The sequence below is a fragment of the Sus scrofa genome, chromosome X (genome assembly GCF_000003025.6).
Source record: "Sus scrofa isolate TJ Tabasco breed Duroc chromosome X, Sscrofa11.1, whole genome shotgun sequence".
In the NCBI taxonomy this organism is placed as follows: Eukaryota; Metazoa; Chordata; class Mammalia; order Artiodactyla; family Suidae; genus Sus; species Sus scrofa.
In genome coordinates, this window is record NC_010461.5 from 122,195,136 (window position 1) to 122,221,528 (window position 26,393).

Below are 26,393 nucleotides of genomic sequence, written 5' to 3' on the forward strand. Positions count from 1 at the left end.
GCAGCAGGTGGCCCTGAGCCGAACCGCAGGCGGCGCTGGCGAGGGAGGCGCTTGAGCCTAAATACCCACAGCCATTCCCAGCTTTTTGCCAACTTTGCCCGGGGCGGCGGGGGGGCCTTTTAGGGGGAAACCTGAGCTGGTCTCTCCTGGAAACCTTTGGCCGCCTACGTTCGGAGCCAGGAGGAACCGTGCATATTGTGGTTGACCTTTCGTAGGTGTCCGCGTCACACCTCCAGCCCGAGTGTCCAAAATTCAGTGTTGATAACAACAGCCTGCCAGACTTTGTCGCCGAGAGCTTCGTACTTAGGCTTATCGCCTTTATTCCCATCGTGCCCATTTGATGAGCCCGGACTCTGCCCTGCTAATCTAGACCTGTGCCGGGGAATCTTTTCCCTGTCTGCCACTCTGGCCTGAAAATGTGGAAAGGGAAGCATGGCCGTATGTCATTGTTCAGACCGAACCAGAAATAACGTTGACTTCAGAGCTGAACTTGGCCCCTCTCAGAAGGGTTGCCTTTGTTTTCTCGTTATTTAGGGGTGGGGAAGGATCACATGCTTTGAAATGCATTTTAATGAATGTTTATAAGGTCTCGGGGATCACATTGGTGGCTTTGTCTGCCCGATTATGAAATAGGACTCTGCAGGCCCTGGTGGATGGAAGTAAAGTCATTTCTTTCTAAAAGACGCAGGGGCACCGACCCTCGCTCCCCACCCCCCAAGGCAGGAGCTGTGCGGGCCCCGGCCCGGAGCCAGGCCTCCCCGGGTCTCGTGCCGCTGTGAGCCCCTAACTAGCTGTCTGACCACGAGTGAATCACAACCCGCTGTTTTCTGTAAAAAAGGGAAGGTTGAGGTGTGTCCGCTAGAAGTCCTGCTGGTGTTTACTGATGATTCACTTATTTTCTTTAAAAGAACATTCTCCGGCGAGCGGGCAGGTCTGAAGACAGTAGGCTGGCTGTTGACTGAGACCAATAGCTTGCTGTCACAGGGCCCACAGAGATGGGAAAACGGCACATAAAGCTGTTTGGAAGGGTCTGGCAGTTTGGTGGGGCCCTGCCATCCAACATGCCATCAGAGTCGCTTTGGAGTAGCAAGCTCTCTGCTGCACTTGATATTGAATGGACAGGCTGACCTGGGCAGCAGCCGCGGGCCCAGATGACCCAGCCAGGCCGCCAGGGTGGCCCCAGCACTGGAGCAAGCTCATCTCGCAGTGGAGTTGAGTAGCAAGTCCTGGCCCCGCGGGAGGCAGCGCTAAGGCAGGCCTGGCTCTCGGGGCGAAATGAGGCGGCAAATAGAGGCCCAGGGGGAGCAGAGGCCTTGTGGCCGGGCTGAGCACTGCCGGGTAAACACAGCCACCTCCCTCAGCTTGTGCAGGCTTGGCTGCGGTTCTGGCCGTTCAGCCAGGGTGCTTTAGGCGAGCCATTGAAAGCTTGCACCATAAATGCGAAATGTGGAGCCATGGCCTCTAACAGAGTGGAGTCCCCAGCCACGGGCTTGGCAAGGGCTGCACCCGCTCCAGGGGATGAGACCCGCTGGCAGGTGCGACAGCCCTTGATGGCCTGCATCCTGGGGTCCCCTGTGGGTGTTGAGGACCCAGGGGGGGGTCCCAGGATCGGGACTGAGTGGGGAACTCTGGCTTGGTAGCACTCGATGGGTGCCTGAAACGTCATGAGGCCGCATGCTCTCATTTCAGAGAGACCCCTTTCCGTGGCCTGTGGTCCCCAGTATGCACCTCTGCCTCCAGGGGTCACGCCCCGCCTTCCGCATCTCCTGCCACCTTAGTCCCAACAGGTTAATCACAGACTTGCAGTTCAAAGAAAGCCCAGAGATTCCAGGCCTTTGCAAAACTGCATGTCGGGCCGGCCATCGCCAGCTCGGACTCGCTGCGGGGAATCCTAGGTGAAACTCACGCTTGGTCCTTCCTCACTGGGGCATCTTAGACATTTCTATTTTCAGTATATTGGATTTCTTTGACTGCTTTGGGAGAGTGTAGCAGAGACCACATTTCAGTCTGGGACGCAGTGCCTTGCACGTGGCCCATAATTGATGAAACGAATGGCCAGGAAAACACGGGGCGGAGCTGGCAGTGCACTGGGTCATTTGGGCGCATTGGTCCATTGATTCATTCAGCTGCTGGTACTGAGCACCTGCCGTGGGCCAAATACAGAGGAAGCACTCCTGGATGGCAGAGCGGAGCAGGTGACTGGAGAGGCCCCCTCTTGTGCCCACTCTACCCCGGCCCCCCACCAGCCTGCTCCATGGCAGGGCCCTTCTTCAGGGGGTGGGTATCTCAAAAGAAAAGGCAGAGAGGTCGGCAAGTCCCCACCTCTGGAGGAAGGCTGAGTGGGAGGCAGCTGAGGGGTGGTGGCGGGCCCCCCATCAGCCTGGGCCCTGGGGCTTAGAGGGCCCTGCCCGGGCCTGGCTCCCAGAGTCCCTGTCTTGAGAGGGCCTTCCAGAACGCTTCCAGATCTGCCCTCTGTAATGCCAGCTACCGGTTACTGAGGGCCTGCGGGGGGCCACACAGTCCGCCCTGTTTCACTTCCCAGGCCAAGCAGCATCATGAGATGAGAACTAAAGCTGTGCTCTTTTTACAATCAAAGAAACAGGGGCTCAGAGCCTACGTCAAGGTCAATATTGAGTTGCGTCCGAGGCCACACTGCCCCCCATCCATGCTGTGGGCCAGTGGTTCTCAAGCTGGTGATCTGCTGAGGACCAGCCCGGGAGCAGGGAGAAAGCTCTGCTGGCTGGGCCCCACCCCGGATGGGACTGAAGCAGGGCGGCTGGGGTGGCAGGGCCTGGGATTCTGGGTGTTCCCGACGGAACCCGATGGGCAGCAAGGCCCAGCCCTGCAATCCTGACGGATCTGCCCTATACCAGCAGTGACCCCCATGCATGCCTTGACCCTTCAGCAAGCCAAACATGAGGGGGCCTCAGGGGACCAGCCCTGGGCGTCCCAGTCAGACTTCCAAAGCTAGAAAGAGGATTCTTCGTGAAAAGTGCTTCGGGAGAAACGTGTGTTAGAACCACGGCCTTTGGGTGATCCCAAGCCCGTCTCTTCCCACCCGTATTCCGTGGACTAGCAGGTCATGGTCATTAACAGGACAGCCACCGATGACCCAGGAAGCCTTGAAAAGGGCAGGAAAGACTGCATGACTAACTGCTCTGCTCGGTGCCCAAAAGCGACTCTTGCAATAAATGGTGGGGCCTCTTCCCGTTGTTTCCTGTCTCCCCAGCCCGAGGAGGATGCGTCTGCAGAGAGGAATTCCTTAGTTAGCTTGCTTTGTACTTTCTTTTTTTGTTTGTTTGTTTTTGGATTACAAGTCATTCTCATTAAAAACAAACAAGCAATAGAACAATGTAGAGACTAGAAAGCGAGTTACCAGGCATCCCCAACGGTGGCATACATGTTCTGCCAAGGTGTTTTACACACTCAATGTAGTGTGTGTGTGTGTACGCAGATAAATGGGACCATGCCACCATGACTGTCCCGCAGCTTGTGTATCCTCTCAACAGCGTCTGTCAAAAAGAACAAACCCAAAGGGCCTTCACCCTCTAACAGCTCTGCTGTAACCCTTTGTCCCAACCTTCAAGTTCAATGTCCACAATTCTTTCCTTTTTGGAAATCGGGGTAGCTAGAGCCAGTGGGAATTGCCCTTGGCTCTTAGCTACTTGGGCTTTCGAGTGGGCCGAGATATCCTCTGCGTGCCTTTCTGCCGTGTTCGGTACACAGACAGCTTAACACTTTATTTGGAATGCACCAAGACAGGGGAGATGAAACACAGCAACAAAGCAACCAGCACCAGGAGTCTAAAAATAGGCCTGTATTGTATACTTTTGACAACTGTGAGTCTTGAAAGGCAGCGATCTGTTTTATCTTGCTAGTTTTCCTGTTCAATAGCTTTAATGTGCCAAACCTTATTTATAAACATCTCTCTCTCCCCCCCCCCCACCCCCCGCTTTCTTTTCCCTCCACAGGGAACCATTAAGAGGAGGCAGGAAGGAGATAATTTCCAGCTCTCAGGCATGGCCGACGGGGGTTACCCGAATAAAATCAAGAGACCTTGCCTCGAAGATGTCACCCTTTCTCTGGGCCCAGGTGCCCACCCCAGCACACCCTGTCCAGAGCTGCAGGTCCCTGCATTAGCCATGAACCCGAGCTCTGCAGCTCTGGGAACTGCCAGCCACGCGTTACTCCTCGAAACTAATCCCATGAACGGCGGCGTGATGGGCTCACCCTTTGTGGTGCCACCCACGGCAGAAATGGGGCTGAAAGGGCCCCCTCTTCCTTACTATGACAAAAGCAACAGCGTGCCCGCTGTAGACCAGGAGCTTCAGGATCTGCTGGAGGAGCTGACAAAAATCCAAGAACCCTCTCCGAGTGAGCTGGATCTGGAGAAGATCCTGGGCAGCAAGCCGGAAGAACCGCTGGTCTTAGACCCCGGCCCGGCCGCCCTGGGCGCCACTCCCAAGCCGGCCGTACAGATGCCGCCCTTGGAGAGCCTGGCTTCCGGCAAAGACTTTGCCTCAAGCTGCAGCCAGGTCACTGGTGTGTCGCTGCCGATCCCACCCTCTTCTGTGGGGGTCAGCTATGGGGTTCCCTCCACCAGTAAGCAGATGGCCTCGCCCAGTTCTTCCACCGCGCAGGCCCAGAGCCAGGTCCCGGCGATGCTCCCTGCCGCCCTGCCCCCGCTCCCGGTGCCGCAGTGGCACCATGCCCATCAGCTGAAGGCGCTGGCGGCCAGCAAGCAGGGGTCCAGCGCCAAGCAGCCGGGCCCCACCACCAGCTGGTCGGGCCTGCCTCCCCCAGGCCTCTCCCCGCCTTACCGCCCGGGGCCGTCGCCGCACCCGCCGCAGCCCTTCAGCCCGCAGGGCCTCATGGGGTCGTGCATGTCGTCCAGCAGCCTGCCCGGGAGCACCCTGCACGGCTCCCCCGGCGCCTTGCTCTCCAGCGGGGCGCCCAGCAGCAGCTCTGCCCTCGGACCCGCCCTGCCCTACGCCCCCGAGAAGCTCCCCAGCCCCGCTCTCCACCAGCAGCCCCAGTTCAGCCCGCAGAACTCCATCCTCGCCCACCTGGTGTCCTCCGGCATCAAGACCCCGCAGGGGCACCTGATGTCCGCTCTGCCCACCAGCACCCCGGGGCCTGCCACCCCCTACCGCCCGGAGAAGCTGGCCAGCCCGGGCCTGCCCCAGCAGTCCTTCACGCCGCAGTGCCCCCTCGTCCGCAGCCTCACGCCCACCACGCATCCGCTCAGCCAGCCGCTGCCGCAGGCCAAGGCCAGCTTCAAGCCCATGGCCACCACCTCGCCCAAAAGCCTGAGCGTGATCATGCAGCAGGGGCTGGCCAGCCCCGGCCCCGGAGCCCCGGAGCCTTTCACTTTCAGCAACACCAAGCCCTTGTCACACTTCGTCTCCGAGCCGGGCCCCCAGAGGCTGCCCTCCGTGCCCGCCCCGTCTCGGCAGCCCGCGCTGCTCCACTACCTGCAGCAGCCGACGCCGACGCAGGCCTCTTCTGCCACGGCCTCCTCCACGGCCACGGCCACCTTGCAGCTGCAGCAGCAGCAGCAGCAGCAGCAGCAGCAGCAGCCTGACCATTCCTCGTTCCTCCTGCAGCAGGTGATGCAGCAACCGCAGCGCCTTCAGCGGTCGGTGGCCTCGGACGCCGTGCCTTCTTTGCCCAGACAGGTAAGCCCATCTCATCGCCGGCGGCGTCCCTTTGTCCAGGCAACAAGAACCGTAGTTCATGCTATTGAGAGCTGGCTTCGGAGGCCAATCCAGGCTGCAGTCCTCTCTGAGACTGGACTTGACTCTGGAAAAGTCTCTTTAAGCCAGCTCGTTCTGCGGGGTCAAAGCATAGCAGTAACGAGGCCAAGGTTATGGTGTCAGTTCCTGTGTAGGTTGCTTAGATCCCCGGGAGGAAGACTGTACCCCCAGGGCGCTGCCAGGGGAAGGAAGCAGGGCAGGCGAGCCAGAGTGGCACAGAACTACCTTCCTCTGCGTGGGGCCATGAGGCATGGCCCGCCAGCCGGGGCCAGCGAAGCCTTCAGAGGACACAAGGATCTTGCACTGAAGCATTTCAGTCTTGTTCCTGCTGGCTTAAGGTTGCACACTGGGCCTTCTAGAAATGCCACAGCAAGTGTTTGCTGGGCCGTGGCAGCCTGCTGTTCCCCCTGCACTGCCGCCGAGGCAGGTCGTAAATGAAAAGGACAGAGACAGTGTCAGGCAGTTGCTCTTGCGGTGTCCATTTTGCAGACAAAGAAACTGAGGCTCAGAGAGTTGAAAGGACTCGCCCAGAGTCACAGTTAGTGAGGGGTGGGACAGGAACGGGGGGCAGGAGACCTTGCTCCAGAGCCCTTCTCGGAATCCTCGCGACTTCTCCCTGTCCCTCGTCTCCTGCAGTCTTACCAGTCACTCAGTCCAGCTGCTCCTCCCCGGGGGTGGGGGTGGGGGGTCCTAGCACAGCTCCCACTTTTCATTGCTCTGATCCCTGCCTGTATCGGTCATCTATGGCTGCGTAACCAATCACCCCCAAACACCTGCTCGAAACAACACGCGTATATCACTTCACAGTCTCTGTGGGTCGGGGATCCCGGCACGGCCTTGCCGCAGTCATCTCTAGGAGCCACTGAGAAGGCGTGGCTTCCAGAATCCCTCCCCGATCGAAGGCAGGAAGCACGTCCTTGAGGCTGTTCCTCACGAGCTGTGGGCCAGAGGCCTCCGTGGTTCCTTTCCATGCGGGCCTCTTCATAGAGCATCTCCCCGCATGAGAGCCGGCTTCCTCGGAGCCAGCCAGAGAGAAAGTGCCAGCAAGAGAGGTGGAGGTGGGGATTGCCAGCAAGTCAGAAGTCACAGTCTATGGAACCTAGTCTTGAAAGTGACATCACATCACTTGTGCTGTATTCTGTTTATTTGACACGAGCACGAAGGTGTGAGTACCAGTTGGGGGGTGGTGGTTTACAGGATGCTGAGGATACCGGGAGGTTGAAGGATGCTGAGGATACTGGGGAGTTGCAGAATGCTGAGGAAACTGGGGGGTTAAAGGATGCTGAGGAAACTGGGAGGTTAAAGGATGCTGAGGAAACTGGGGGGGTTAAAGGATGCTGAGGAAACTGGGGGGTTAAAGGATGCTGAGGAAACTGGGGAGTTACAGGATGCTGAGGATACCAGGGGAGTTAAAGGATGCTGAGGATACCAGGGGGGTTACAGGATGCTGAGGATACCGGGGGGTTAAAGGATGCTGAGGATACCAGGGGGGTTACAGGATGCTGAGGATACCGGGGGGTTAAAGGATGCTGAGGATACCGGGGAGGGTGTCTGCCTGCCCCAAATACTGTCTGTCACAGCTCATCATTCCCCTTGCTCTCATGCCTGCCCAAGTTCAGTCCCTCTTGATTCTGTATCTGAACTTAAATAGTTCCCTCTTAAACCGGCTTGCCCAATACGCCGTCCATTATTCGAAGTATCACCTCACTGTAGCACAGACCTGATCATGCTCACACTTGCTCAGAAGTTTCCAGAGGCTCCTTAGCTGCCTCCCTCTACCTCTTTAGACCCGGGGTGCGTCGGGCCCCGAGACGTGCTTGCTGCTGCCGGGCCACTCTTGTGGCCAGTCAGGTTCCTGGCCTTGACTCTCTCGTGGCGTGTGCCTGGCCCTCCCAGCCCACCCTCCCTCTCCCGTCCTAGGGCTCAGACACCCTCCCGGCCAGGAAGCTTTTCCCTGGCTGTCCTCCGTACTTCCGTCTCCCACCCTGCCTGCTCCTGTAGAAGAGCCCCGGGGGAGGCGACTGGAAAGGACGTGGCCCAAGGGAAGCGCCTGGCAGGTGCGGACCTCTTTCCTGGAGGCCCCGGATGTCCGTGGCCAGGCAGTCCCCAGAGCAGAGAGACTGTGCCTTTTTCCCTCGGGTCTCATGAAGCATCACCCAGCAGAATCGCTCCACACCGGGGACTGGTCCTTTGGCGGGAGCGCCCAGCCTGCCGAGCTCCCGCGGGGGTGGCCAGGGTGAGCGGCAGGCCCTTGTCCCCAGTTCAGGAGCCCTGTGGTTTGATTTTGTTATAGGCCTGTTGCCATCTGTTTTCGTGGACGTCTGCGGCTGGCTCGGGGGAGCGCCAGCACCAGCACTGGAACCCTTACCCTAGCAGGCAAGAGCCTCAGCCTGGAGACGTGTCAGCATCTAACATTGTGAGCCTTTTTGGTTTCTTTTGTCTTCCGTGGGGGCCATTCTCAGCCTGCGCTGCCATAGAGCCGGCCCGGCAGGCGCAGAGGGAGACCCCTTGATGATTAGGGTGGTGGAGAACACAGCCCCCGATTTCCTCGGTGGGGCTGCGCAAAGCGCTCGGAAGAAAGAGCCCGGGGCAGAGCCAGTGAGTGAGTCAGTGCTTGGCCTGCCTTTTCTCATCATCATCCCCAGAGGTAGGAGCTGTGATCATTCTCTTGAAAGCTGAGAAGCCTCAGCACAGAGAGGTCATCGGAGTTGCCCACCGTCACACAGCACGCAGGGCCAGAGCAGGGAGCTGTCTGTAGAGCTCACACTCGTAACCCCATGCACGGAGCCCTGGCTCCGGAGCCTTGCGTTCCTCCCTTAACCTCCTACCTGTCGCCTCTTCTACACCGTGTGGGTGATGTGACGTTGTCGCCTAAGGATGAAATGTGTTCATTTAGTGCATTTGAAGCACTTCGAACAGAGCTGGCACAAAACTTGCCCAGGAAGGCCGGCTCTCGCTATGACCGACGCCTGGCCCTGAGCCTCCAGATCTGGTTTCTGGGGGCCAAGATGTGGTTCTCAAAACCGGTGCTGTGTTGGTACAGAACAGGAGCCGCTCTCCCCAGGCCCCACGCTGGCCCTGAGATGGCCCTGAGGCCAGGAGGGAGGGGGACGCGCGCCCCTCTGTGCTCTCGCCCTGGCTCCGCCCACCTCCTGGCACCTGCTCTGGGCACAGCATCCTCTTAGCCGACGTGCACTGACCGGGTCTCCAAAGGGCGCGTCAGTGGTTCTGCTGTTCTTTCTCACGGCCTTTCCGCATCCTGTTTAAGACCTGAGAACTCAGCTCTGGTCACTTGTCCAGGAGAGGACTGAAGAAAGGAAGAGGCGGGTGTTTGAGGCAAGAGCTGGGTCGGCAGTGTAAGAACAGACAGCACCCCCTCCCCCACCCCTCCCCCTCCCCAGTGGGGAAGGACCCGCTTCTCGCTTCCAGCAGGGCGAACTTGTCACTTTTTACTGACAGCCCAGCCGAGCCTCAGCAAACACTCATCTGTCCCGTATGGCAGGGATGAGCTTGTGGCGGCTCTGGGGCTCATCGTAGTGACCACAGAAGGACGGGCGTTCGTTGTAACCCAGATCTTGGTGTTCTTCTGAGTCGGTGCAGCTGTTCAGGGTGGTGAGGGCACTGGAGGCAGACAGCCTGGGGTTCAAGTCCGGACACCAGCACCGCCTGGGCGGTGTGCCAGGAGCAATGTCCCTTAAGCCCTCTGAGCCTCAGCTGTACCCGGGGAAAGGAGTGGGCCCCGTCTCTCTCAGGCCATTGGAAGCGGGAGATGCTAGACCGACACTGCGCAGAGCCCCGCCAGGCACGCGTCCCCGGCCCCGGCAGCACCAGCGCGGGCTCCTGGTCTTGGATGTGGAACCCCTGGGGTCTGACGCGTTTCCAGATTCAGAACACTGGGGACTCTACTCAGTAGCACACAATCCTCCAGGGGAATCGGAGGGGGGGTATTTTATTATTTCTGCAGAGAAACATGACTGACTAAGCCCAGGTCAAGTTTTGCCCCCAAATAAATCACGGCACCAAATCTACAAAAATAAAACAAGCTTTCATGGCTTTTTGGACTTGAAATGACAGGTAAGGGACGTGGACCTACAGTTATTAAGGAAGGGACTCTTTGAAGCATTGACACCCAGCCCCCGCTCCCCGCCCTCGTCCCCAAGCTGGGTGACTTTCTCTGTTTTCAGTCAAAGTGCGGCAAAATGAATTTTCCTTCCGTTACGTAATGTCCCTTCTCCCTGAAGACTCTTGAAGACACCTGGGGGTCTTGTGAAAATCAGGGTTAGGACTTCCGTTCTACCATCAGCCCCTGGCGGGTGGAACGAACATTTATTTCCTCAAAGACAAAACCCGTTCTGGCAAGGAGATGGGCGCTGTGCAGGGGGAGCGCGGGGCAGCAGGGCCTGGACGGCAGCATGGCGGGAGGGGGCCGTGGAGCACGGCCAGTTGGAACCAGAACAGAAGGGCCTGAAATCCGATGCTTGAGGCAGGCCGAGGCACTGGGGGAAAGGGGGCAGCTGCAGACAAACAGACCGAAGAGGCGCGTGATGCTGTTTGGGCGGGTCTGGAGAGGCGCAGGAGAAGAACCCGAATACCAAGCCTCCGCGGGCTCATCATGAGAACTTGCCGTCTGCCCTCGGGGAGGGGGATCTGGGCACCTCGGTCTGAAGTGGAACCTTGAGGAAGCCCTCTTGTCACCAGCAGCTGATCCTGCAAGGAGACAGCACAGAGCCAGGGACACTGGGGCCTTGGCCCTTGGGTCTTGGCAGAGTACAGGCCCCAGGGTGGGCTTGAGGCTCGGTTCAAGAGAGCCCAGGCTTTGGATCACTTGGGTTCAGGTCCTGGCTCTGCCACTTGTGCATCTGGCATGCTATTTCCGCAATCTCCCTGTCTGGAAATGGAGGTACTGGCATGCCTATCAGAGGTTGCCTGGAGGCTTCAGTGAGGCGAGGAAAAGGTGCCTGGCACAGGCCCTGAAGCACAGTCATTCTCCACCAATTTCAAGAAAGTTCCTGAAGAGTTCCCACTATGGCATGGGGGGTTAAGAATCAGATTGCAATGGCTCTAGTCGCCGCGGAGGCACGGGTTCAATCCCCAGCCCTGGCACAGTGGGTTAAAGGGTCTGGTGTTGCAGCAGCTGTGGCTCAGATTCCATCCCTGGCCTAGGAACTTCTATATGCAGCAGGTGCAGCAAGAAAGGAAGTGAGACAAAGAAAGCTGTTGAAACTCAGAATACCCACCATTCACTTAGAATGGGTTTAGACTGCCTCGGGGTCCAGGCTCCATTCCGCTCCCAGGGGTGGGAGGTGGCTGGCAGAGGAGTGCCCTCTGGGGAGGGGGGTCAGGGAGGACATTTGCCAGGTGGCTGAGGAGAGAGACCCAGTGGCCGCTACAAACGGATGACCCCAGCAAGGAGCCGAGCGGCCGAGCCAGGCTGCGGCTTCCCAAGTGCCCTGGCCAGGGATGGGGGAAGGGGGAAAACGCTGGCTTTTCTCCCTCCAAACACAAACAGCAGGGGTGCCAGGAGCCATGTGGGGGCTGCAGCATCCCTGCATGGATGCTGAGTAACAGAGACCCCAGCATGACTTTAGGCGAGCAGAGGCAGGGGTAGGGAGCGGCCGTTTCTGCCTGCAGCCAGCCGGGCCCCAGCCCTGCCACATGCAGGAGGCTGCGGGCTGGCTGCGGTTCTAGATGCACAAGGCCTGCTGCTGATAAAAGGGCTGGCAGGCCAGTGAGGGCCGGCGCTGATTCGGCTTGGTGCCTGGCACTGGGGGATACGCGGTCCTCGTCTGCATTGGTGTTTTGGAGCCGAGGTGGATGCGGCAGCAGGGAGGGCACCCGAGCTGAGCCTTCAGGAAAGCCCTGGCCTCCCCTCCCCTCCCCCCGCTCCACCGCTCCCCCCACCCCAGAGCCTCCAAAAAGCACCTCGGCAGAAACTCGAGATTCCTTTTGGTGTGGGTCTCTGAGGCTGGACTCCGCTGCGCAGTAGAGCAGAACCTTTCATTACCGCTGTCTCAATTAGCACTGCAAATTAAAGTCTCTCCCTTCACACCGTGACCTCCCGTCGAAAACAAAGCTGACAAAACCGGGTTAGTCAGACCCAGAGAACTCCCCAGTCTTGTCCCCAGAGTTGCACGGGCTCCGTGGTGCCCTGGAGGAGGAGGAGTCGGGAGCAGCGGCAGCCGGGCAGCCCGCTCCTAGTCTCAGAGCTGCTTGTTGACATTGAAAAGCAAGGGACCGTTACCTTGCCCAAATGCTCCATCCCCTCGGAATCGGATGGACCACACGTTGTCAAGGATGGGCCTGTGACCTTGGACTGGCAAGTCCTCTCGCCTGCTTTCCGTCATTCCGCTGTCGCTTTGAGGGTAAGAGTCAGAGCAGAGCGGCGCTGCTCCTCCGGTTAGGAGAAAAGTTTCTTTGCGTTTGTCAGGTACTAATTCTGATGAGAAGCAGCACAGATCTCATCTCAAAGGTTGGTCCTGCTGAAATGCAGGAGCAGGGGCCCTGGGGGAAGCTCTGCGCCGACCTGAGAAGCAAAGACAGGGCAGGCGAGTCACCTTTCCAAGAGCCAGTCGGTCAGAGCCTGGGGCTTGCCCTCCACGCCTCGTCTCCACCGGGTGTGGGAACCTCTTCCCGAATGAGCATCTCTGTTTTGTATTTAAGCACAATTGCGAAATTGGGCAGCAAAGAACAATTTAATTGGGGGAAACATTTTTTAGCGGCTTTGGGAGGGAATATCACTAGACACAGCGTAAGATGCTTTTTGATAATTTAGGGACCGACCTGAACTCTGACTTTACAAGGGAAAGCAAGTCCATAGGCTGATGAGTTGGGGAAACGCCGGCTCAGCACTTAGTCCTAACGTTACCAAGAATCAGATTATTTTTTTTTTCAGTTTCTTTTTTGGTTTCTAAGTACCATTAATGATCCTCCACCTCAAAGCCGTGTTCCTTCTTCAGAAAGCGGAAATTTTAAATGAGCTGCCTGTCAAACGCTAACCCTTTCAGTGTCAACCCTCTTCTGTGTCAGAAGCGGAAGCATGTGCGAGATGGCAATGACACGACGTTACTTTTTCTCCCCTCAGAGCAATGATCCCTCCCTCGGTGAGGTCAACGCCAAAATTTATGGCGATGCAAAAAGCCCCCCAGTTCAGATGCCTCGTTAATGGCAGGCAATAGACTTCACTTGAAATTGCTTAGCAATTGACTTCTGAAAGCTGGAAAGGCAACCGTGTTAAGAAACCTCCTGCAAAGTTTCTGCTTTTTTCCTTTTGTCTTGACCAAAAGGAGATGTTTTCAAAATGAAGTGTGTCAGTTTCTACTAAATTCATGGAAACCACCGGCTCATGGGTCACTGTCAAGAAAGGAAAGGCATCAGCTTTCAATTTTCAAAGAGTAAAGACAGAAATGAAGCAGTGTGTCGTGTTCCTTTAGACTCTAACTCCTTAGGAATGTGTGTAAGCCTGAGTGTGCAACAGCCCGGGGAGAGGCAGGCCAGTGCCAGACCTCAAACAGATCTGAAACCCAAGTGCCCGGCTACTGTTGTGACCCCAAGTGAAAAGTCTGCAAAATATACAAAATGTCCAGGGCAGATGGAGAGTCACAGCGCGTTTGCTCTGTTCAGCTGTGGCCCTGGCGCCTGCAGCCCGCCAGGATGGTGGCCGAGTGAGTGCAGGATGGCACGGAGCAGCGACGCGGGTCCGAGGGTCCGAGGTGCAACCCCAGGGGGGCGGCAAGGGCTAGGCCGCAGCCCTGCCCTCCTTCCCGCGCCCCCCCCCCCCAGCTGCCCTCTCGCAAATCCAGAAGGACCCCAGAGCGCAGACTGATGGAACCTCTCCTGAGCCCCTTGTTTGTTCTTTAGCCCCTCTGTCCCTTGGGGGGCCTCACATCCCACGACTTGGGCCCGTGGGTTCTGTAGCCTGGCTGCCTGCGAAGGGGCAGCAGACGTCAGCACACAGCCTGCTTTGAAAGTGCACCCCCCCACCACCCGCTGTCCCGAGAAAGAGTTTCCGCTTCTTCCGAAAGAGTCGAAAAGTGGAGGTTTTGATTTGATCTCGTGAATTTTGCCCACAGCGACAAGCGCTGCTTTGTCTGTTGGACTCTGTTTTCTTGTTAGATGAGGGCTTATCCTGTGGACTCCCCGGGTCAAAAGCAGCGAGCCCATTGGAAGCTCAAAGCATGAAAAGGTCCTAAGAGCTCCCAGGGCGCCGCCCCCCAGGCCCACGCGCCTGGCGGCCCTGAGCTCAGCCTTCCCTGGGGAGTAAGAGCTTCGAGGACAGAGAGTGGAAGAGAGGGGCGCTTTCTCTCTTTCTTCCATCCGTCCTTTGGTCCTTCTCATGGACTCCATCGTGGAGAGTCCGGGCAGTGGGGACCCCGTGCTCCTGGGGGTCCTAGTGACCTCTGTGCCTGTCATACGCTCAACATAGGGTCCCTGGGCTTAGTCTGCGCTTAGAAATAACTCGCCTGAGAAACTGATCCCGACTTGTGCCCTTTGCTGGGCACTTGAGAGGAATGCCTGCCTGTGGCTGGGGAACAAAGACGTGACATAGACAGGAAGGGGTGTTCTCTCTGCTCTGGGCTGGGGTAAGGAACCCTCCAGCGCCGCGGGTTCTCTGGCGCATCCGCAAACCTGGAAACGCTAGGAGGGCTGGCCACTTGCAAATTAATACGGGAGCCAACAGAACAATACTAGGGACTGGCTTTCTGTGCAGAGTGTCCCTCTGGAGCAAGTGCTAGGCCCTGGGGTAAAGTTCTGGAAAGGGTTAAGGTCCTCCGCTATGATGAGAACCAGCCTTGTCACTGACACGCAAGGTAGGAAGCAAGAACCTCAAATCGTTGTCCACATGGCTTTGGGAAGTCAACCCACCTGGTCACCGTGTCCCCACTCACAGCCCAGCTCCCAAGGTCTGCCTTTCAGGGCCTGGTGATGTCCACTTTTTAATCCGAATCATTTGTGTCTTGCCCCACCCCGGGTGGCCGTCTCCTCGGGCACAGGAAGATGTCTTATCTAGCTCCGGAGGAGAGAGCGCAAGGAATCCTCTGAATGGATGGAAGAATGCAGGAAGGAAGGAGCCCATACAAGGGTTGTGTCTGCTAGCCTCTGAGAAGTCAGCTCTTGAGACTAGTTCAAGTCTTGCGACTCATCGTTGGTGGAAAGCCGCTATCTTCAAGGCCTAGGAGGCTGAGGATTGCGTTCTTGTGTTGGGCTAAAAGGACAGCTCTGCACACAGGGTCCCCATCCGCTGACCGTGACCGTGAGACATTTTCTGGTCCAGCTGGGGCTCTTGTCTGCCTCCAGCACTCGGGTAGACGCTCGCCTCCTGTTTTATAAGTGCACTCTCTGTGAGTCGTTTGAGTTCTGCAGCCTCCATCAAATAACCCAGTTTCGTACCTCCAATGGTCATTTGCACTGGTTGTTCCATTGTGGCATTCCTGGTTGTTTCATGCATTTTAGGAGGACAAAGCAGGACCTCTGGCTGCCATTTCACATACCACAGTGACAGCCACATGTGATATAAGAAAAGCAAGCAAACAAACAAAATAGCTGGCTTAGAAATTGAGGCCACTCATTCCATTGCTTTTTTTTTTTTCCCCATTCAGGCCGCTCTGGGGCGTCACTCATCAGTGCTGAGAGCAATGAGTGTATCATGCCAACACGTCTTGAGGGCCACTCAGCATATGTTCTTGTCCTGTCAGACTGAAACTGTAACTTAGGAGTTCCCTGGGGGCACAGTGGGTTAAGGATCTGGCATGGTCACTGCAGTGACTCAGGTCAGTGCCGGGCTGTGGGTTTGATCCCTGGCCTGGGTACTTTTTGATGCTGGGCTGTGGGTTTGATCCCTGGCCTGGGCACTTTTTGATGCTGCAGGTGCAGCCAAAAAAAAAAAAAAAAAAAAAAAACTAACTTATAAGAACATTTGGTTGTATTTGAATAAGCCTTCACCCTTGGTTTTAAAAAATTAAAAGGTTTACTTTACTAGCTTATGAGCACAGATTTTTTTATATCCTTTGTGGAAATCTTTTGAGGGTTTTGTTTTGATTTGCTTGTTTTTGTCATTTTGGCAGCCGTATTGTTGGCTTCTTCTGTTTGCTTAACATTTCATTTGGAAGTGTCTTCTTTAGCAGAATAATTAGATCACAGGGAGTCCTTCCCGTCACCTCCCAGAAAGATCTCCTGACTTCCCCTACTGCTGTATTAGCTGTTACAGTTCGTCATTGGTACAGGATGGGGTTGGAGAGGGCAGCTTCTGGCAATGGCCGCGTCAATCCCCCCTGAGCTCCTGTAGACGCAGCATCTTGAGTCCGCCCTGCCCGGCTCTTTCCTCAGCAGCTGGTGGGCAGTACCGCTCTTCCAAGCTCTGTGGTTGCCCCGCACACACTGCCAAAGGCAGGTGGTAGCAGAGGGCCCGTCCTTGGATAAAACCACGTCCGTCAGCTTTTGGAGTGATGACGTGGCCTCGGGGACGGATCAGACTCCGCCGCAAGCCAGAAATCTGCCTGTGACCTGCGGGCACTAGGTTGACACCCAGTTGAGCATTTAGGACCCTTCTCCACGCCCCAGTTCTTGAAATGAATTGCAAAATCTCGAGCCTGAGCAACATCGTGGTTGCCTTCTCTCCCGGCCCCAGTTCTCTGCCCCGATCTGAGCTCGGGGCATCGGTGTGAGGCCCTCTGGGTGGCGGAGGCTTTCCTGGACGGACTCAGGGGCTCCAGGTGCATGAGCGGCGCCCGTTCCTGCCCCTGCATCTCCCTCGCGACGACGGTACCCACATCCCCCGTCTGTCCTGCCTGAGCTCACTGTCCAGGCAGCTCTAACGTGTGACCCCCTTCCCAGAAGAGCTTCCCGAAGACCGAGTATTTCTCTGTCCCCCTGTGCTTGAGCTGTGTCTATTTCCAGCCCTCCCGGCAGATGACGTTTTGATAGACTGTCGCACTGGGCATCGAACCCACGTGGTTGTTTCTAGAGCCATCAGCATCGTAGTCAGCAGCGCCTTCCAGGCTTTCAGTCTTTTGTTTACAGTTATTACCTCTGAAATCAGATCTTGACTTTCTGGTATGTTCTCGGACTTTTCAAGGGATTTAAAAATTTAGGAGCTTGGGGCCAAGAATTGCTGTTAGGAGCTAGCACTGCTTATTTTCTGTAGATGAATTCCAGTTCGGATGGTCAATTATTTTCTTCACAGAAACCCACAAAGTACCTATTCGAGTTTGCCTGGGAATTGAATATCATCCAGGAATGCTTAATGTTGTTAAGCCAGATTATTGCTTCTAAAATGTGGATCGCATTCAACTAATGCAAAATAGAGTATTTAAGAGCTTGAGCCCCACACTTGAGATCGGAGAGAGGAGCCCAAGATTGCAGTATTGGATCGGCTCTCGACGTGTTCGCTGGTGCATGTTGTACAGACAGTTTAGGTATATGAGAAGCCTCTTTAAATGAACTGCTCTGTCTGAGGATAAAGGAACAGGACTCAAGGCCGAAGAGGCTTCTGCGGGCTAGAGGTGCTGAGCAGACCTCCTGAAGGTCTGAAGGGCCAGGCTAGATTCTTGATCAGGGAGCACGTGTTGAGTCGCAAGTAGCGGAAAACCGAGTTGACACCGGCTGAAACGATAAAGGGGACCAACTGAGTCCCGTGAGCGGGAGTCCGGCGCTTGAGTTGCCACTAGAAGCTTTGTCGGAAGAGCAAGGAGGCGTCTTTCCCAGAAGCCCCTGGAACTTTGGGCCCGGTGGCCTGCTTGGTCACATGCCCCCCTGCTGCTCCGGGTAGGCTGGTGCCCATGTCCCGCCTGGGCAGCCCCAGCGGGACCAGCTTTCCCCAGCACGCGCAGGGGAAAAGCACTGCAGGTGGGAAAGCTAGACGCTGGCCAAGTGGTCAACGCCACTGGCTGTCACCGAGCTCTTTGGCCGGCCAGGTTCACGCACTCCCCCCTGGCCTTGCGCGGGCCTCCCGAAATGCTCGCTCGACTCGCCCCCTCCCCCGAGGGATTTGGTTCCAATCTAGACACGCCAGTAACTCTGTGTCATGCTCTGGTTGGTCAGCGTGTGACTCCTCATGTTCCAGGGCCCCCCCCCCGCCCCCCGGCCGGTGTGCTCACCTTGGTAGAGAAAGAACAGAAGGACGGGAAGGAAAACGCAAACGGCTTCCCTTTGGAAAGGGGGTGTTGGACAGCCATGCCTGGTGGTCACGGGCCCAGCACCCACATGACACCCTGCTGGCCCAGGGGGGCAGGGCTTGCCCCGGGGTCGAGGATTCCTTGCTTCTCGGGGCCTCCGCCTCCTCTTCCGTCTAATGAGTGGTTCTCTGCTGAGTGTGCTCTGGAGGGTTGGTTAAAATCCTGATTCCCAGGCTCCACCTCCAGGGTTTCTGAGTCAGTAGGTCTGGGAGGAGGGGACCCAGACATTTGTTCTTCTAACAGGTTGCCAGAGGCTGCTGCCGCTGGCCCAAGGACCCCCCTCCACTTTGATGTTGCTCTTTTTGTCCCCCTTTATTGGCTGCCCCCGGGGCATATGGAAGTTCCCGGGCCAAGGATTAAATCGGGGCCACAGCTGTGACCTGTGGCACAGCCGCAGCAATGCCGGATCCTTACCCCCTGTGCCACAGCAGGAACCGCAGGACCCCCGCCCTTTGAGAACCCCTCATATAGACGGTTCCCACGGGCTTTTCTGATGCTGACATTTGGGACTCAGATTCTTCTCAGCTCTCTCTTCTGCTCTGCATTGATTTACAACAGACACATCCTGCTTGATCATGTGACCGGCCAAAAAGATCTTGGAGCCCCGGGGTTATCATCTAATTTTTGGCGACAGGGCGTAGGGCTTCAGGAAAGCTAGCAACTTTCTTGAATTTACTGTGGCGATGGTGTGCCCATGTTCCCTGCCCTGTCCCTGGCAGCACGGTGCTCTCTGGGCTGACTCCGTGACTCCAGGGAGCAGCCCTTTGTCCAGGGGGAACCGGTCCTCATTTTGCAAGCATCCTGCCACGTCACCTGGGGATCTGTCAAGGTCTTGGAATAGGAGTGGCACCGGGCGAAGCCGTGATGGGAAGAAAGTTGATTTGAGAACTTTGCCGATTTTCTGGCCGGGACCCCTCCCCTGGCCAATCTCTCTTTGTCCTTCAGGTCATAGTTTAAAGCACCCCCAGGAAGCCGCCTCTAAGCTGGCCCTCACCCCGCCGGGCCGGGCTCTCCTGTTCTGGGGCCCTGGGTCCTCTGCAGGATGCCGGGGCAGCGCTTATCACTTTTGTTGCAAATGCCCTTTATGCGTCTGTCCCTTACGTGACTGTACCAGCTCTCAAAGGGCCGGGAGCATCCCCGCCTTGTCCACCAGTGCTGCCACAGCACAGGGCCTGGACTGCGGTGGGTGCTCAGTACATACGTGTTACACAGATGCCATAAAAGGCAGGCTGCGAGCCGCGTCCAGCCACGGTACCTTATGGCCGAGGAGGAGCGAGGGAGTCACCCATACTACACAGTCCTCTGTCTGTGATGCTGGGCGCTCCAGAGGAATGAAGCAGACAGGCCTTCGGAGGGAAGACGCCCACTGATAGACAGCCTCAGTGTGCCTGGCACGTGCAGCCAAGGCCTTCACACACCTCGCCCCGACTCTCTGGGATCCTGGGACCTGGGAACGAGGCATCTCGCTACCGGGCACCCTGGACCTCCTCTCTCCAGACAGCGGCCCCTCAGCACCCACCTCCCCCACCTCCCACACCCAGAGCTGGAACATCTGAGCTGCGGGGGAGACAGTGGAAGCCCCTGCAGCTCACAGCAGGCCCCACGCAGCGGGGCCCAGAGCTGGTCGGGGTGGAGCCCGCGTTCTCCCCCTGGGGCGGCGCAGGCTGCCGAGACCCCCAACTTACAGCCTGTCTCTTGACTCTGGGCTCAGACTCGAGGTTCAGGAATTCTGCATCATGAAGCAGGCCGGTGGCTTCAGCTCTGGGGCTGAGATGGGAACTCCGTACCGTCTTTCTCCCCATTGCTGCCATTCTCTACCAGGAAATATAATTTTATAGTGAAATTCAACCAAACCCTAAAATGCTCTATTTAGAGAAGGCTGATTATTTATCACAGATGAAGTCCACAAACTCACTAGAAGTATGCCCTGCGGACGCCAGTGAAGACTGTGCCTCCATGTAATGTCACTGATGGATCCATCTTCATCAGATGACGGCACAGCCGCACGATGGTCTGTTTCCCCAGGCGCAGTAGTAGTCGATGCTGGTGCTTTTGCCCTTGGGTTCCCGGAGCGAGGCCTCCTTCCTTCAAAGCCCTCCCGTAAGCCACCCATTTGCTGGATGGCGAGGCCGTGCTGAAGGAGAGACAGTGCTATGGTGGTGGAGACGAGGCTTACTGAGGGCTGCTGGGCTTGGGCGGGCGGAGACGGGACCCCTGGGAAGTAGAACGTCCGGGGCTTCCCCATGACACGCATTGTCTTTTGCAAAACAACTGAGTCGTCACTGGGGCGAAAGGAAGGAAAGGCCCCAGAAAGGATCCTCTAGCCCCAGAACGCTGCAGAAGCTGCAATAAAGGTCTCACAGAAAGTAGCCCTCTGAGCTGTGCACCAAGTGCGTGGGGCAGGAGGCGGGCTGCCACTGCTCACCGCGCTCCTTCGCTGTGGGGCGGGGCAGGGCCCGAGGAGAAAGGGCCTCCTCTGTGTGCCAGGCGGGGGATCAAACCCGTGCCTCAGCCGCAGCCGGAGCCGCTGCAAGAGACAATGCCAGATCCTCAACCCGCCGCGCTACAGCAAGAACTCCAAAAGGGACTCTGGCCCCATTAAGCAGCACCTCCCCACGCCCCACGCCGCTCAGCCGGGCCACCGCCAAGACATCCCTGGCGGGGAGGTGGGGCCTTCGGGAAGAAGGTTTTCCCCCGTGAGGCTTATCCGTCACTTGGTAGCCTTGAGTTGACTGTGGGACCTCTCCTTCCTCCCCGTGTTAGGGTCGTAGGAGAGGCGTTAGCCCCGAGGAGGCAGAATGGGTCAGGAGACAGAAGGTGAGGCCTGCCGGCAGAGAAGAGCAGTGGGAAGGAAGCAAACCAGCCGGGTGCGGTGTGAGAGAGGAGCGGCAGGCAGGCCCAGGTCTGTCTGTCGTTGAAATACCTGCCTGTGTACCTCCACGGGCCACATCTTGAGGGGAGGAAGGCAGATCCCCAAATCCTGAGCCCGGAAGGGTTGGCATTCTGGACAAGAACTCGGAGAACCCACACCGGGCCACCCCCCCAAACCCCCTGAAGAGTGTGCTCAGTGCACCCTTGCAGCCTTGACCCCTAGCCTCATCCCCAGCGACTGGAGCATCTTCAGAAAGAACTGGGATTGGCGACAGAAAGGAAAATAAGATCCACGAGCTCCCTGGTGGCTCAGCAGGTTAAGGATCCAGCATTGTCACTGCTGTGGCTCGGGTTACTGCTGTGGTAAAGGTTCCATCCCTGGCCCAGGAACTAACACATGCTGTGGGTGCAGCCAAAAAAGAAAAAAGAAAAGACCATCAAAATTCCAAATCGACTTTTTTTTAACCTCTGAATGATGATGGTGTTACATGACCTTGAGTGGTTCCTTTGACGTAGCACCCTATTTTCTACTTACATGAGTCCTGGATTGTTGGGATTTTTTTAAATCCATGTGATACATACAAAAGAGCATATAGAACATAAACTGATAAAACTAAGAGTTCCCATTGTGGTGCAGCGGAAATGAATCCGACTAGGAACCATGAGGTTACGGGTTCGATCCCTGGCCTCACTCAGAGGGTTAAGGATCCGGCGTTGCCGTGAGCCGTGGTGTAGGTTGCAGACACAGCTCAGATCCCCCGTTGATGTGGCTGTGATGTAGGCTGGCAGCTGTAGCTCTGATTAGACCCCTAGCCTGGGACCTTCCATATACCTCAGGTGTGGCCCTAAAAAGCAAAAATAAAAATAAAAAAATAAAACCAACACCCAGGTACCTCCCAGAACAGACAGATCAAGAAATGGAACATTCAAAATATCTAAGAGGTCCTCCCCATTCCCAGAGATGGCAAGCATCCAGACTTCCGTCCCGACTCCAGGTCCACACCCGAGGCTCCTTGGCGAGCTTGGCGCTCGTCCATCCCAGGTGGATCAGGCGCATCCCCGATGTCTCTAGGTAGTCATCTCCCACACGGATTCCCGCTGATGGCTCGTCCTGGCACTCTTGTGTGGGTCCTTGTTAGTTTCAATCTCAGGTGACGACCTTGTCCTTTTCAATATGTTTTCGGATCTTCTGATTACAAAAGAGTATATGCTCTTTGCAGTAAACTTGGAAAGTGCAGAAAAGTGTAGAGAAAAACACAAACCCCAGGAGATGATAAAATGTATAAAATGTACATTATATAAATAAGCCAGGGGTAACCACTGCTAACACGTTGAAGTGTAATCTTTCGGGTTTTTTCTATGCACAAATATGTATCTTACATTTTACTGGCATCAGGCTTCGAATAGAGCTTTTTCCTTTACTGTGTACAGTTTGAAGATGTATAATGTTGCAAACCTGTGTCGCGGCTGCTTGGGCTGAGAAAGAGAACACGGTCAAGCCTGGAGTAAGACCCCCGTGAGCCCCTCCTGGGGGAGGAAACCACTGCCTTGATTCCAGCGTTCTCTTGCTTTTCCATTTAGTTTCACTGCTTAGTAATGCACTCATCAAGCAGGCAGGTCACTTTGAGGAAAGTTTCCAGCAGGGAAGCCCCTCCTGTCCTAGGGCCATCAGTGGTCAAAGACCCGCTGGATCTGGGAACGTGTAGGGCACACGTGGCCGTCAGAGCTCCAGGCGGAGTCGTGGCCTGGGTGCTGGACAGGCAGAAGCCACGTGGCCCGAGGGATGGGGCCACTGGCTTGTGTTTGCCCTCCTCGCCACAGCCCACCTCTAGGACCTCCAGCTTCCAGGTGGAGGTCAACACAGAACACCTCGGTGGAGCGAGCTGAGGGACCCCAGCCACTCTGGGCAGCAGCACATGGAAGGCAGAGCGGGAAATTCAGCAGCACGTGGTCCAGCCAGAGCTGTGCCCGCGTGGGGGAGGGGCAGGTCCCCGGCATGTGGGGCCAGGGAGGCGGCCTGACCTCATTACGTGGGCCACTCCCCTCCGCTCCGCCTCCCTGGGGCTGCTGCTCCTGAGCCTGCTGAAGAGTCTGCCATCCAGACCAAGCTGCTCTTCCGTTTGCCCCTCTGCCATCCTGTGATCCAGCTTCCTTGGGGCTGGGGAGTCCGTTACCCCAGGTCTAGCTGCTTTGGAGCGCAGGGATCTAAGATGCGGGTGTCTTCACCTCGCAGAATTGTGTCTTTAAAAACCAGACCAAACCCTCCCGGTCCTTTTAGTGGGGCTTCGGGAGGGAGTGAAGCTGGATGCATGCATTAGATCTGCTGTCTAAGTCCGGAAGTCTCCGAAGGAAATCCTGCCGCTCCCTTCCTCGCCTGCCTGAATGCGATGCTTGGTTGGATGGCTTCTTTGGCCCCGCGGGGCCGTGAGCAGTGCTGACTGTACCCAGCGGGGAGACACTGGGGGAACGGAGGGAGGATGTTGGTGCACGTCAGCGCGAGGGTCACGCTTTGGACATGGCGTTCTTTTAGTATTTGCGATTCGGAGTCCGTATTTTGGAGCAAGTCTGACTCAGCTCAGCTTCCAGCTCTGCCACTTACTTTGAGCAAGTGACTTTGCGCCTTGCAACCTTACTTTCCTTGCCTATGAAATGGGAACAAGAATGGTACCCTTCTTTCACGGTTGGCTGGGGGACTGAGTGAGATAAAAACTGTGCAGGGTTTCACTTGGTGCCTGACACGTTATCTTTGTTCAGTATGTGGTAGCTGTTCTCATCATCACCTTTGTCATCGTGAGACTAAAGGAACCTCCCGGAAGCTGTCGGAGCCTTTGACCAGATGTTCCACCGTGGCCCAGGTAGCTGGAGCAAACACGCAGCACTCCTACTCCATGACCCAGCATCAGTGATGACAGGTGCAGCCCGGGGCCGCTCTGCTAAAATGCCCCACCGGGTCCACCCCTGGGATGTAACAGGCCCCGGGCTTATTCATTGGAATTAATGTCGGGGGTGGGGAAAAGATGCTTATTCCTTTGCTCCTCCTCGATGGGTTTAAACAGTATTGGTCTTACCTTTTTGTGTTCTTGAGCTATTTCTTTTTCTTAGGCAAAATAGCCATTTACCAGTTGAACTTAATTCTGTGGTTAAATTCCAAGCCTGAGCACTCGATTGCGTAAGGGAACTGGATTTTGGACCCCGTCGATGGTAGTCAGCCCTAGACATTTAAACTCGGAAAGGCTAAAATTCAATTAGATACACTTAGAGAGGAAAAATCCAGAAATGCTCAAAGGAAACGTCTTCTACAAAATGCACGTGTCCAGCAGAATGGACCACTGGGCAGCATGGGTGCTCTCCTGGAGTTCTGTTTCTTTAGTTCTGTTTCTCTCTAGCGAACCCCACACACGGTATACCACGTGAAACCTCTCAACCTGCAGTTCTCCTCGTTTTAGGGTTCTGCTGTTATCAAAGCAGAAGAAGACCTGGGTCATACAGTAACCCGCCCAGTAGCCATTGCCCAGCTGTGGAACCCTAACAGCCTTCCCGAATCTTCTTAGCTGCTGGCCCACTTATATAAAAAGTTTCACCTGGGCAGTTTGATCAAGTGAAACTCGGGGCATGGGCTTAGTCGTCAGACGAGGTCCAGGCTCTGGCACTTACTAACGAGTGACCACATCCAGCAAGTTGCTGAATCTCTTTGTGCCTCAGTTGCCTCATCTTTACAGTGGGATCATAACAGTGCCCCCCTCATAGGGGTGTTCTAAGAATTACTTCATTGAAATGATCCCAAGAAAGGGCTGAAGCCAGTGCCTTGGACTGAGTTCTCAATAAACGTTTCTGATATTATGATTATTAGTCTATTTTACCACAGTGATAGCTCTGCTGAGCTGTGCTGGCCAGACCACGCCGAGAGCAGCATGTCCAGCCAGGGGGTGGGGGTGGGGATCATGATGGGATGATAGAGGGAGGGGAGCTAACCCAAGTAAAATTCATAGGACAGTGCCCAGGACATTGGAAGAATTCTCCATACGTGGCAGAGGTATTGTTAGGGGGAGCCGGAATTCATTAATTCAGCGGCTCCTGCTCGCCTCCAGCATTCTGTGAATGATGCGCCACTCTCCCTCCGCCTTAGAGGTGAGGAAACAGGCCACAGAAGGTGACGTGGCTTCCCCACAGGTACACAGCTAAGAAGTGGCAAGGCCACCACTCGAGCCCAGATGCTCTTTCTCCAGAGCCTGCACCCTTAGTCAGCGTGCCGGAGAGCTCTGCTCTCCAGAACTGTAACCAGCGTCCACATGCGGCTACGGAAACTTAACTAAAAGAAAATGAAGTTAAGAATTCCCTTCTTCATTTGCACTAGACGCATTTCAAGCGCGCGATTGTCACATGCAGACGTCACCTCCAGGCTCTGTTGGCCCGAGCTTCTGGTGGAGCTTCTGGGATTCTGTTCCGTACGGAGTCTCAGACTTGAGTTGCATCGCTTTCTTGTGCTGTTATTAACAGGTGCGCGGTTGCGGTATAGGGAAATCTCTTTTGCACTTGGCCGAGGGCCGTGATGGCAAGCAAGAGGCCAAGAAGTCTGAGTCACATGCCATTTTCCTGGTGGCCCCAAGCACTACTTCGAACTTCCAAAGTCGGCTCCTGTCACCGCGGTTGACACGTAGGGACATTCTTCGGTTTGCCCCAAGATCCAGCTTCTTCCACAGCCCCGCCTTGCCTTCTTTGTGTTACCTGGGTAACGTTTAGTCTGTGTTCATCTCACTTGTGACTTCGGAAGTCCGCCCAGCCGTGAGGGACCCTGGGCTCCAGTTCCCGGGTCTGGACTCTCTCTGCTCGCCTCTGTTACGTGGTTAGTAAAGATCAGAGAAAGAAAAGAAGGAGTTCAGGTTTTGTTGCCTGAACCGCAGGATGAGTAAGTCTAGAAATCGACGGGCTCCCAGAAGCCGGTGGAGAAGCAGGACACGACTCTGACCTTGAGAACTGTCTGCCTCCTCCTGAGCTCCGCGGCCGAGACTGGACCCAGACCTCATCCGCTCGATAATGTATCAAGTCAGAGCAGTCAGCTGCTTCTTGCAGAGGTCTGGGTATCTGTGGGGATGAGTCATCCTCTGAGCTCCTTACGCCAGAGCCCGTTTGCACTACGGCGCGATCACAGGATAGCCGTCAACGTGGAGTTACGACTCTGCCTGTGGAGAAACAGCCCTGTTCTCCCAGACCCAGCAGCTGCTCGGGTTTTCATCACTCCGTAAAGCAGGTCTGTGCCCACCTTGCCGCCGTGTGTCCTGTGTAAAGCCATCTCCGCTTCCTCGTCTTGAAAACTCGGGCCAGGTTCGGATGGCTGTGTGCAGAGAGCTCATGCCCGGCACACGCGTGCACAGTAAAGACGTCGGCTGATGTTATTTCCCGGTGCAGTGACGGCCTCTGCTCTCCTGATGGGTGTTATGAACCCATCAGTGTGGAAAAGGGATGAGCAGATGCACTTAAGATAAGGACGATGGCTCAGTTTATCACCAGCTGAAGCCAGCTGGGAGTGCCTGGGACATCATGCCAAGCTCTTTAGCAGAATGAAGTCGGTTGAATTTTCCAAATTTTTGCCGAACCT

General features: G+C 56.2%; 1 protein-coding gene across 6 annotated transcripts in view; it reads left to right on the top strand.

Annotated features, from left to right (window-relative positions):
* Positions 1 to 26,393, top strand: part of MAMLD1 (mastermind like domain containing 1) — a 113,418-nt gene that overhangs the window by 74,861 nt on the left and 12,164 nt on the right. For all 6 annotated transcript variants that reach the window (XM_021079616.1, XM_021079615.1, XM_021079614.1 and 3 more), the window contains 2 exons: positions 3,972 to 5,678; positions 8,050 to 8,172. In XM_021079616.1, coding sequence (XP_020935275.1) covers positions 3,972 to 5,678; positions 8,050 to 8,172 — 1,830 coding nt within the window. The remainder of the gene's footprint in view (positions 1 to 3,971; positions 5,679 to 8,049; positions 8,173 to 26,393) is intronic.